General features: G+C 35.7%; 1 protein-coding gene across 6 annotated transcripts in view; it reads right to left on the minus strand.

Annotated features, from left to right (window-relative positions):
- The window catches only part of HNF4G (hepatocyte nuclear factor 4 gamma), a 58,108-nt gene that overhangs the window by 14,803 nt on the left and 29,862 nt on the right, over window positions 1-13,443 (minus strand). For 3 of the 6 annotated variants that reach the window (XM_068186449.1, XM_068186444.1, XM_068186433.1), the window contains one exon: window positions 1,460-1,628. In XM_068186449.1, coding sequence (XP_068042550.1) covers window positions 1,460-1,605 — 146 coding nt within the window. In that variant the 5' untranslated portion in view covers window positions 1,606-1,628. Of the gene's footprint in view, window positions 1-1,459; window positions 1,629-4,462; window positions 4,565-5,894; window positions 6,029-13,443 lie in introns of all 6 variants that reach the window. The other 3 variants (XM_068186413.1, XM_068186402.1, XM_068186423.1) reach the window with 2 other exon arrangements.

Consider the following 13,443-nt stretch of genomic DNA (forward strand, 5'->3'; position numbering starts at 1 on the left):
GGTTTTATCATCACCCCATGCAATAGCACAGGGGGACAGAGATTGGGGGCTACAGTCAGTTCACCACATGTTGTCTCTGCTGCTGCTTCCTGCGCAAGGGAGGATTCCTCTCAGTCTTCACCTGCTCCATTGTCAGGTCCCTCCCAACAGCAACAGTTGTCCACAAACTTCTCCAATGTTAGCCCTTCCCATGGGCTTAGTTCTTCATGAGCTGCTAAATGCTGGGTGCTTTCCACAGCACACAGTCCTTTAGGATTTGGCTGCTCCAGCAATGGGTCCCCTGCAGGGTTAACAGTCCTGCCAGAAAACCTTCTCCAGTGTGAGGTCCTCCTTTGATAAGGCCACAGGTCCAGCCAGGAGCCTGCTGCTGCACAGTCTTCCCATGGGGTCACATCCTTCTTTCAGGTATTCACCTTCTCCAGCAGCAGGTCCTCCATGGGCTGCAGGTCGATATCTACTCCTCTGTGGATTTCCATGGTTTTCATAGGGACACTTGCCTCATCAAGGTCTGTACCATGGGCTGCAGGAGAATTTTCACTCCAGCACTTAAAGCATATCCTCCCCTTCTCCACTGACCTTGGTGTCTGCAGAGCTGTTCCTCTCTCACATTGTCACCATTCTTTTCTGGCTACAATTTTTTTCTTCATAATAATTATTTTTCTTCTTGGATACATTATCCCCAGAGGTAGTACCACCATTGCTGATAGGCTCAGCTTCAGCCATCTTGGAGCTGGCTGGCATTGGCTTCACCAGAAACAGGGGACACTTCTGACAGCTTCTCACAAGAATCCACTTTTTTAGCCACATCTCTACCAAAATCTTGGCATGAAAACCCAATATACCCTTTCAGTGATTTGTTCAAACTCATTGAGTTTTCCATATACTCTGCTCATAACTCAAAACGGACATTTTATAGCCCTGAGCCTACACAGATAATTTCATCAAACATGGTGCAGTGTGATATTTGGGGCACCATTTGGAAATTAACAGATTGCCATTCAGACAGACAGGGGGAAATGGCTGCTCAAAAGACCTGTGTGTCACACCAAGTGAGAATATGTGCAGATGTGTTTGTACAGTCCTTAAAACAAGACCCATAAATCCTAGACTTTCTATTAAGAAACTACCTGCATAAGGAAAGAATTTTAGAAAACAGTTAAGTATTACAATTTTTTCATTGAAGTGAAAATATGATCATTTTTCCTTTTTTTTGGTTTTTTTTTTCAGGAGATGACCTTTGTAATCATAAATAAAAGAGTGAAACAGCTTCTCAGTGATGTCATGATATCAACAATATCATCAAGCACCTGGAACATAGTTTCTTGAATGTGTAATATCAAGTAGCAGTCCTTAAGAAAAAGCTGAAAATCCCCTGACATAATTGAAAATTTCTGATAAGGTATGAATATAATTTTTGCTTAAATTCATTAATTTAGTGCCCCTAGAACTTTTGAAATACCTGCATGAATAGACGTGGTTTTTCCTTATGCTACGTCTAAAAAATCCCTTGCATCCATCACAGCTGGAAGCACCATAATGTTTTCCAGTCGCTCGGTCTCCACATATTGCACAAAGACTGCTGACCCCGTTGTCAGCAGCATTCATGTTGACAGCTTCTCCTGAACTGTCTGACAAGAGACAAGAACATACAGAGTTATGGATAAGACTTCCAAAATCTACCCCATGAGCAAGTTGTACCTAAACAGAGGCTTTTTCTAGCCTTTTCTTTTTTAATTGCCACTTAAAATTTATAGAGCATGACCCATCTGTTTACATCTGGTTCTTACTGACATGAACATTTTCAAAGTGATAGAGATGTTAAAAGAATTTATGAAGTCCATAACAACAAATAATCATGTTTTAAACTCTTTTCAGCTGAAGGGTTGAAAATTAAAAGAGTGCTTCTGTATTTATAATTATAAATGTTCCTACTAACATGAATAGGAACTTTGGCACAAAGCAGCCTGAATTGGTAAAGATCTCATGTATCAGTTCTCATACAAGCTGGCAATAGCTGGCAACTCTCTTACAAAGATTTGTGACATTAAAAAAAGAAACAAAAAAGAAAGATTTTGTACAACTTAAAAAAAACCAACAAAAGTACATGATAAGAGTATTACCATACTCTTAACATGTCTGTTATTTCCTTGAAGACTTTTTTGACAGGAGCACTGGTGCAGTCTTTCCTTGCACAGAATATTAGCTATGTGATTAACAATTAGTCACTGAATATGGTAAACACTACTGATTAAATTCACCTGAAATCAAACCAGATATACTTATTCTTTGAGTCACAATGTTAACAGATGTGTTCAAAGAAACAACTGCAAAATAGCTTTTTCTGTTTTGGTTCTGGTTTAAATGGAAGGGAAATATACCCTAAACATTTGTAGCTGTTTTGTCCAGGATAGGAAGGAGTGCCACATTAATCAGATATGCAAAAATGAATTCAAAAGTCAAATACATGAGTTCATGAACAGTATGCAGGATGAACAGTAAAACTATTAATATTGATTAATATTACACATATTGTAAAGATCCAACCAAAATGTATAAAACAAATACATTGTAAAATTTTAATTGTGTCCCACCAAGGTTAAAAGTTAAAGAGTTCTCTAGATACAGAGAGAAGCAGCCTTTCTGTTTTGTTTTGTTTTACTGAGCTGTAATTGATAGGAATTACATTAAAAATTTAAAAAAGCATTCTTAGAGGTAAGAATTCAGTTCTATAAAGAATTTATTTTAAAATGAGGGTTGTCATGACTGGAAAATTTCAAAATATTTTTAAACTAGGTTACAGAATTGCTTCAGAAAAATATAAGACCTTTCTTTTGGAGTTTTGTAGCTTTGCATCATATAGCAGAATAATTGAAAACACGATATTTAAATGTTATGATGAAATATTTCACAGCAATATAAGTTGTGCGCATATAGATATAAAAGGGTATACTTATTTTCTTTGGTATTTTTCTGAACCAAAATGTCTAGACAACTGACCTGATGTTGAAAAATTCTTTGATTTCAACAGAATTATGTAATCTCCCTAAATGTGGCTTGTTAAACTTCTCTAAATGTTCCTAATTAATTTAAACAGCTAGAAAAGATACACCAGAAGGTTCATAAGGGGCAGCTTTCAGTTCCAAACTAGCACTGTAACAATACAATGTTTTTATAAATGCTATAAGAAAATACTTTGGCTAAACTCAAAACAAACTCTAAACATAAAAAGGCTTCACCTGATAATTATCAAGCTAATCACTTACAGTGATAATTTAACCAGCTCTATCACCAACACATAATGCAACCAAGCACAACCTCCCTAATCTGCCTTCTCATTTTATTTAACATTAACTGATCCAAACGAGTGCTATTCAGCAAAAACATATGACCAATGAAATACCCATATTAGAACAAAAAGCAGAGAAATCATCTAAAGTTATATAATCATTGTCGACAGCTACAAATTTAGTTAGTGCATAAAGTTCTGGTTTTTCTTCCTAAATCAATAACCAAATCTAACCTTCTGTTTACTAAGCTTGCTGTAATTGAACATCAGAAATTCAGATAAAACTTAAAGCCCAACAATAAAAAGTTAATTAGGTTCTATATGGCAGGTGCTAAATATTTTTCCTGCAAATCACTACATATCAGTTATGCCTTTTAAAAATATATACTACTATAGAACTATGAGTTATACTTTAAGACACAATAAACCAACATTTTTGGTGTATTAAAAGATTTGAAAGGCCATTTTTGAATAGTTTAACTTGCTTGATACTTTTATTCACAGTATTTTTTGTCAGTACTAGATGGCAGAATGAAATGGTATGCTTTCTATTTCAAGCATAAATTATTGAGAAAAATTCTCAAAAATTACATATAAAAAATCTGCCTAAAGTGTTACATTAGCCAAACGCAAATACTTTTTCTCAACTAAACATTACCCTCTAAAAAGCTGATGTGATTATTTTTAAGTCTCTCTTGTGCATATATGCACATAGCTAGAAAGGCTAGATTAATACTTAAAAAAAAATACTAGTATAACAATTAGAAAATAGGCATCAATAAACAGTAGCTATTTTTTTTACAAACCTCTAGATAATTTTTTCCTTTCCTTCTGAAAGTTATATACAAAATATACTTCCATGTCCAAACTGTCAATACTAGTTATTCATTCGTCTTACAGTAAATAAAACAACTGCTGAATAGACCATTTTTTTTCCTTTGATTAACCGACTGGTGACAGTACAGCTACTTTATTATATATAACTTCTCTTATATTTTCCTTAAAGAATTATAATGTTACTAACTCAGAGTCAGCGATGAAGTGTAAGAGAGCAGATTTGTAGTTTGAAAATAACTCCCAAATGCTCCATTAATAAAACATTTAACTAACACCTTATAGCATTACTACACTTTTTCTGTTAACTGGCTTGAATTTGCCTCAAAGGGCAGAACTCACCATTGCCATTATACAGAATCTGCATAGTTTCAAACTCCAGTGCTGTATACGTTGGATCTAAAACTTCACTGTAGTTTGCCATTTCCATGTCCAGTATTGGTTCTGAGAGCCGCATCATTGAATGCAAAAGCAGTGGAAAAGCTGTTCAAATGTACAACCTTCCCATTCTGTTTCACAGTGATTGATAATCCAAAGTTAACTATAACTGTGTCACTTGCGTGCAGCAATGGGAGGAGCTGGAAAACTGCTTCTGCATGCTGTATTTTACCTGGGTATTTTTTTTCTTTTATGATACAGTGCAACCCTTCTGATAATCCTGGAATGCTTTTTGAAATAATCTTATCACGAGTTGTTCTGGTTCCAGTTCTTGCACGAACCCAAGGACATGCAGGAAGCTTCCTATCTCTCATGCTTTGCTGTACATTTTGCTGTCAATGTATGGTACGAACAGTTCTAAACAAACTACTCTGGTTGTTCTATGTAGAAACTAAGTTCATATGCCATTTTGCTCTCTCACTTCAGAACAATAAGGAAATGTGATATGATTATGGACTATCTCAAACTATACCCAAATCACCCACCTACATATTTTTAAAGACAGCTGTAAAATCTCTTATTTTACAGCTGGTAATGTTCTTTCCCACTGGTAATGACTTAGCTCTGTAGGTATCCTTAAGCAAGGCTTCCAGTCACACAAGGCTGCAGCAAGGCCAGTTCATAACTCCCCTCCATCACACCCTGTGCTGCTGCAATGGCTCCAGGCACTGTACCCTGCAGCCTCTTAGACAGTTGCTTCCTGCTCTAACCCTTCTTTCTACAAGATGTGACGGCTGCATGGCATTTCCAAGCACCATTCAGATGTACAGGGGGAAAAGAAATATTAATCACCTTCTCTGTAATGAAGAATCTCTGGGTAGATCCACAGCTCATCAGTTGGTAGACATGGTGTGTACAAACCCAGTTAAAAACCCTCCTGTAAAGCTGCTTGAATCTGTGCCAAATACATAGCTGAACAGCAGAATTTCACTTGCTAATCTGGTGCTTTCAAATGTTGGATAGCAGAATTTCAAATGTTATTATCTCAATACATTCTTTACAGAAAACTACCCTTTGCACTCCTAAAAAATAGTTACATAAAGATTACATATACAGGAAAACTACCCAGTTTATGCCTAATTAAGAAGAACGAGTAACTGTATATACAGCATTGAAATGCATATTTGAATGGAAAAGTGTCTGCAGTTCCTACTCAGTAAAAGTAGCTGTAAAAGAGCACCATAAATTAACTTCTTGATTAAATAACTAAATTAATATTTTTAAAAGCAGTTTATGACAGACAAGCTACCAATGAACGAGGAAAATTTACACTAAAAGACCTACCAAAAAAGCCTTTCAAAATTCATCCTTCTAATATCCATGTCCCCAGGGTTACCTGAGAGACACAAACCATCCTGTCTCCTTGTGGACATGTAGATGCAGCCTCAGGCCAGTTCTCCTCCTGACTCCAGCAGAGCCCAGTAACATAATTATGACAACAGGATTCTTGTATAATTCACAGATCTATCCCTAAACCAAAGTGTATTTATAGTTGTGTTACTGCTTGCATAAATTCTTCTCAGATTTTGGAGAGTCTCCACAGGGGCTGTCCTTTTCAACCTACTGCTATTCATTTTCCTCTAAACCATTCATCCATTATTATATTTAATAAGATATCAAAAAACTGCAAAATATACTTCCTAAAAAGAGCAGCTGATATGACTACAGATACTTCCTATACACAACAGAAGACAAATAGTACAAAATATGTCAATTTATAAAGATATTTAGGAATATGACTGAAATTTAAGAATATTTACTGCCTGCAGTAATGGGAAAAATTACTCACAAAGTGTAATTTCACAGTAGTGGAAGTGTACAAGGTTTCTTTTGCTTAAATAAGTGTATCAAATTAAGATTGATGAAAAGCTATTTGTTGACAGCCAATATTGTTTAGGAAATCACTGCAATGTTATGTTACCTGATGGCTCAGTTTGGAAAGTTTCTTCTGTAGCAGAATTTGTTGTATTTGCTACAACCATTTGTTGTATTTGTACAGTATTTGCTATAAAACTAATTACTACTTACATAAAAATGATTCATTGCCTTAATATGCTACTTAGCATAAAATAAAAATTATTACATGTTAACTAGAATTATCTATTGTTCTTCAGTCTACACTTTTTGATAATATGTTCTATAAATATTATCCGGCTTTTTAATGCCAAAATCATATGCTTACAAACATATCTACTGCATATTTTTTACTTCAAAATGCCAGCCCTGACAACATTCTGGCATATAAGTAAATTTAAAATAAGGGAATGAATGTAAGATGGAAGATATCATGTATGACATGATCAAATCCTGCTATTCCCTCTGCTATTAGCAGAACTTCTTCACTGCTGCCAAAACAGGCCCCTTAGTGACTGCTAAAGAGAGGGAATGGATTGACCCTTCATACTTATGTCATATAAAAACTCATTTCAATTGATTTTTTAATATGGAAAAATGTATGCTATAGGAAAGACATTCTTCATACTATTTTTTCATGTTTTGCTAAGGAAACTTCTTAGAGTCAAATCTTGCATTCATAAAAATGTGCTTTCTGGGGGATTTTTGGTATCATGAAGTATATCATGAACAATTAATGTATACTAAATCACTATAGTAAAATATTAATATGTTTTCTTTCAGCTTTAGGTGGATTAGAATGCAGTCCTGGAATTAGAGCAGCTGACGAAAGAAGCTAATGATGAACAGCTTTTGGTCTTATGTCAGTTCAAGCTTTATACTGTTCACTAGTATTCAGACTCACTCACAGCAGATTTTTTTCATATTGGACACCTGCACTATTTTTCAAATTCTGAATGACACAGCAGTTTGTAGTATAAAATAGTCTGAGTCAAGTCATCAACTACTGACAGCCAAGAAATAACACCCTAAGGTAAGCAAAAGTTTTAAAACTGTGTAATTAGTCAAACTGCTAAGCACTTCTTTGAGAGAAGTGATACTGTAAATTTGAGTAAGAAATAATTTCTCAAAGTAAATTTTGCAGCAATTGTGAAGAGAAAGTTATACAATAATGGTTTTGTTCATGTGGTTTTCTTGCTTTTTTCTTTAAATCTGATGACCTCAGGATCACATATTGAAAGCATTCCTATCTTATCTTTAAGACTATTAACTCTGTTAATTGTTCAGCTTTCCATATTAAATGTAATCATTCTTTCTGACTGTGGTATAAAATACAACACAACCTAATAAAATCAAGGTTATTTCCATAAAAGTCTTCCTGAAAATAAAAACAAATCTCAGACTACTACCACCACTGAAACAGTTTTGGTTTTCTCTTTTAATAAGTAGCAATATGTCATTTTACCTTTCCAGCTTAGTAAGAAATGTAGGTTGCCAGAAAAATGTGTTAATTCAAAGGGGTTTTTTTCTTGTTTCCCATGTATTCTGGATAAGAACACACCTTCACTCTATTTCTCGCTTTGTAAGTACAGTGAGTTGTGGTGGACATACTTGGAAGGTATCCTGTTTTTGTCAATAATCTGTCATATTTATCCAGAATGCTGGCAAAACACACATATTTATCTATTTACCTCTTGATGGTTGGCACACATAAGACAGGGTATACATGGAGGTCGTACTAAAAAACCCTAAAGAAACCATATGAGCTAAGCCAGAATGCCTCCTTACTACAGTAAACTCAAAGACCTCCAAGCCAGAGAGTTTATTTGCCAGGAACTTACTACCCAGGAAGCAGTGTGAAATTGTCCACACACCCATGGGCAATCTCATCTTTGCCTTACAAAGGTACACACCCATGTAATAGCACAGACAGAGCTTCCCTCTCCTGGAACACACCCTCAGTGTCAGGGAGAACACTGCCAGTCACCATCACATCAGCTCTGCTGACACCCACCCCCAAGTGCTTCATAAATGGTCCATGAGTAATGACTGGGAAATGTTTGCTTGCGTTCTAAAACATAAATTATGACATGTTCAACATGGAAAGCTTTGTAACAATGTGGCATTACTTTATTCAATAGATATTGCTGGCTTTTTATTTTTTAAATAAATAAAAGTGTTAGAGTTGGATCAGATCTAAAAATCAGTGATAAAATATTAAAGTATAAATGTGTATTATCAAGCTTCTTCAAAAAGAAATAGTCTTTTTGCTTAACACCTAGGTAACATGATGGAAATATGGCTACAGTCCTCTACAACTCCAAGATATTGCAGCAAGGCTTATAACGTTGTCATGCCCCTTTCTCCCTCCCCCACCCCCAAAAACTTCAGAGCCAAACAAAGACAAAGTTGCCTTTCAGCTGGTTAATGTGAAAGTATTTTTAGAACAGTTTGTGAATCATGAGAATAAATATATAGCACAAAGGCTTCCACTAAGGTGACCAAAGGCATCATCATCTCAAACCCTGCTCAAACCCAGCACCAACCATCACCTTCAGTAAGTAAATTTATGGCACTTAGACTTTTCACTTTGTCCTAAAAAAAAAAATTATTAAACAAAAAACTAGAAAAGCACAATCAGTACCAGAACTGAATTACAGGTTTTCATGGCAAACTTATTACGCAAGGTGGTAAGATTAGCTGCAACAAATCATGCCACATGAAACTTAAGTACAGATCTTTGTGGGAAATCCAGGCTAAGCCTGTTTACATTACTCACATTTTTAGACACTTAGACCACCCCAGGCATTCTATAGAAAAGAGATTCTTGCACATACTGAATTTGCCTCTTTTTTTAGTTAAATTGGTAATTCATTATGTTGAGCTCTACTCTAACATACAGCACATATAGCTTTCTTTTATAAATTATGTTGAGGGTTGTGTTTTTTGGGATTTTTTTTCCATTTTGGCGTAACACAGAACAGACAATTATTGCGAGGTCTGATTGTCATCACATTTACGGTTTTGGCTGAAAACATTATTCGTCTTTCAGAACAACCAGCTACAACTTCAGTGGTCATGAATGTGAATAAATATAAAAAGCAAAGAACATGCCTGGTATCTGACTTGTCAAAAACTATGGACCCACCTACAGCACTCTCTAGAGCTTGAAATAATACCAAAATAATTATTAAAATGTCAATGAGTAATCCACATCAGAGTTTCAAAGCTAAGTAAGAGATCTAGTACTCCAATTTCTTTGATGAGTAATTTACAATTTTGATCTTGCATCCACTTCAGTATTTGCACTGTCAGTAGCTGAGGGGAAATATCAAAGGAATATGAAAGCTTTAAAATATTTTGAGCCTGAAGAATAGTTGCTGCAGGATAATGTTAAGGATAATTTACACTTGCTGAGGACATAGCTCACTTTCAGATTCTCCCTCTCTATTACAAATATAATTTGCTCCATCTTATTATAAAAGGATAAATGATTGATTTATTCACTTTATATACCACAGTGTCACTGACAGAATATGATGCTAGGATAGCAACAGCAATATAAGGGTGTCATATGCAAAGAGAGGTTACATCCATTCTTAAGGTAAAGGTAGACAAAGCTATCTGGTTTATCTGATTTTATCACTCACAAATGCACACATAGATCAATGAGTGACCTGGGTAGTATCTCATAAAGTATAAGACACATTGTAGTTTACAAATCCTTAGTGGTGCTCTCTCTTTAACAGAAAGGTGTTTTGAGGATGATTCTCACATTATATTCACTCACAATCCTCACTGAGCAAAATTATTAAGACAGTATCTTCTTAAATTTGCAGATGTCGCATGCTACTGTTTGTCAACAATTTAGTGAAACCCGTAGGGTATCTGTGACAGACTTTCAGCAAATAGTATCACCAGTAGGAAATATTTGAGGAAAAGCCATCTCATAGCCAAGAGGTCAAACATGGACCATTGCATTATGGGTCATCACTAAATGTCAACAGCTAGCTGCACACCTGCACTGAGGGAGAGCACTGTGTCAGGGTGATGGAAGAGTGAAGGCCATGATGGTGCCAGTTGAAGCAGCACATTTCTATAGGAAGATTTAGAAGGATGAGTAATGGTGAAGTGGAATCTTGAAGACAGTCATTCAAAAAGGAGGCTGAGGCATGCCCTCATTGCTCTCTACAGCTTTCTGAAGACGGGGAGTGGAGAGGGATGGAGATGCTGATCTCTTTTCCCTTATATCCAGAGATAGGCTGAATGGGAATGGTGCAAAACTGTGTCAGGAGAGGCTTAGAATGGACATTGAGAAGAATTTTTTTTATCAGAGGGTGGTCAAACATGGAAGATTTCCTAGAGAGTTGATCAGTGCCTCAAGCCTGCCAGTGTCTAAGAGGCATTTGGAAAATGCTCATCAAGATTTTAATTTGATCAGCAATGATTTGGTCAGGCAGTTGGACTAGATAGCTGTTACAAGTCCCTCTCAACTGAAACATTCTATTTTATTCCAATTTCTTCTAGTCTAGTGAATCCTAATATTTTCTATTCAGTCAGAACACAGTATGCCAGATACAAGGGATAGGCAGTAAAGACTGAGGACACAGAATAGTTATGTTCCTTTATCTAGCCATTCCAGGAGGATGTCCTGGAATGACAGTAGACTGCAAGCCATGCAGATATCAAATGTTATGCAAATTTAAAATCTTGGTTTATGTACACATATGTTTATATATAAGTATGTACACAGGGGAATTTATTGTCAGTGTTTTTGTGACAGCTGAATTTGCCTCTTGAATTATCACTGAGTATAAAAAAATTAATCTGACAGGGGGAAGCTCTCCTTCTACATACGGATTCTTAGTAATTCTTCACAGTGTATTGCCCGTGTCCAGATTCTCTCCATGAACTAATAGCAAATTTGTATTTTGCCAGTTCAATCCATTTCTGTATTTGCTTTGTGTCCAGATTAACAGTAGATTTGCTATTAGAAAATTGTGCATATTTATGGGGACTATTAGAAAATTGTGCATATTTATGGGGAAGAAAGATAAAAAACAGGATACTTTTGCTTTTTACATTGCAACAGATCAGGTTTACTGTTAAGTATGTGAATTAGTACTAGGTAGACTTTAGTACTTAATATTTCTATTTTAACTTAATATTCTTTAGTTCATTTTATTCTTGAAAACTCACTATAGCCATGAAGTATTGACCATTTAGAGGGCTTAAAGGATTTTTGTAGCATAGAATTTTATTGTGAGATTTGCTAAGGTACAGTTAAATGACTGGATACACTTGTTAATTATTTGCTTAAATCAGGTAACTTATTATTTTCTTCTACACACAGGAAAATTAATCAGAGAGTTGTCCTGGAGAGCAGAGTGAAATGAGAAGAAAAGAGGAAAGAGTTCAGGCATAAGATAAAACCAAACCATCATGTTACTGATAAGCAAGACTAAGCACTCCTGTTCAGTCATCCCCAGGTGATTAGTAATTTCTCAATAAGCCTTCTTGGCAGGTTTTATGCAAACTTGCTCGTAAACAATGTTGTATATAGCTAGTTAGATAAAATTAACTTACAATTTACCCACAGTTATCTTAGAAATACCATTTAATGAGATTTTTTTTTCCACAGATAAACACCCTTGCCTTTGTCATACACAATAAAAGAGTTCAAAAAGAGGTTAACCATTATCAAGGCAAGGTTTGTTTGGTATTCTCTTTTTTAGCTTGCCTGGAATCTTTCTTTTCTTTGTGATCAATTAATCATTGCAAGTTTTCTAATTTCTATATTCTCTTCTCTACTGAATGAGTCATGTATTCTACATAGCATTTCAAAACAAACTCAGTACACTTCTTCCCATGCTAGTAACTATATAACTCTTGGTCCTATGTAAAAGGCTAATTAAATAACTGAAGAGTCAGACAAGTGCCATTATTTTCAGTTACTCTGTCTAAAATTAAAATTTTTAACTAGACCCTAAGCTGACTCATCACATTCCTACAGAAAGAACGTTATGTCAACACTCTCAGTTTAACTCTTGCAAGACACTAGAATGGTTATGCTTAGCTTAACAAGTTCCCTAATTGTTATTGTTACAAAAATGAGTTAATAAGTTTGGAGCATAGTAAAGACTATCAGTTTAGAGTGAAACTATGGCAAATGAATAAAGACTTCAAATACTCCCTGAACAAAAGAGCAATAAGAAAGCATAAAGTCATATTCTCTGTTTTGACCATATTTGAGATCAAAATAACTCCATTTTATTCATCAGATAAATAAGTTTTTAGAACAAATCACAGCCTAGGAAGGCATGTGTGTACAATACCCTGATTTTTGTAAAACCATAGAATGATTAGGGTTGAAAAAGACCTTAAAGATCATCTAGTTCCAACTCCTCTGCCATGGGCAGGGACACCTTCCACTAGACCAGGTTGGTCAACACTCCCTCCAACCTTACCTTGAACTCTTCCAGGGATGGGGCATCCACAGCTTTTCTGGACAACCTCTTCCAGTGTCTCACCATCCTCACATAATTTCTTCCTAATATCCAATCTAAACCCACTGTCTTTTGGTTTCTATCCTTTCCTCCTTGTCCTATCACCACATACCCTTAAGAAAAATCTCTCTCCAGCCTTCTTGTAGGCCACCATCAGGTACTGAAAGCCTTCTATAAGGTTTTCCTGAAGCCTTCTCTCTGAAATTATTACATTACTTAAGAGAACAAAGTAATTCTTGCTTTCACCAGTCATGAACTGACAGCAGTATCTCCTTGAAAATTCAAATAACAAGGCTGTTTTAAGAATCAGAGAGGTCAAGGACACCTGATACCTTTATTGGAGAGGCATCTATACCCTAAGCACAGAAAGTTAACATCCCAGTGAGCACCAAGCAGAATTCTCTGAAGAAGGAGCTCAAGTCTTTGCTTTCCTGGACACATACAGACACTCTTCCACCAGCCAGTGGTTATCTCTTTAATTTTAACAGGTTAGGTGTGTTCCCAGGAAGGAACAAAACATTAAAT

The sequence above is a fragment of the Anomalospiza imberbis genome, chromosome 1 (genome assembly GCF_031753505.1).
Source record: "Anomalospiza imberbis isolate Cuckoo-Finch-1a 21T00152 chromosome 1, ASM3175350v1, whole genome shotgun sequence".
In the NCBI taxonomy this organism is placed as follows: domain Eukaryota; kingdom Metazoa; phylum Chordata; class Aves; order Passeriformes; family Viduidae; genus Anomalospiza; species Anomalospiza imberbis.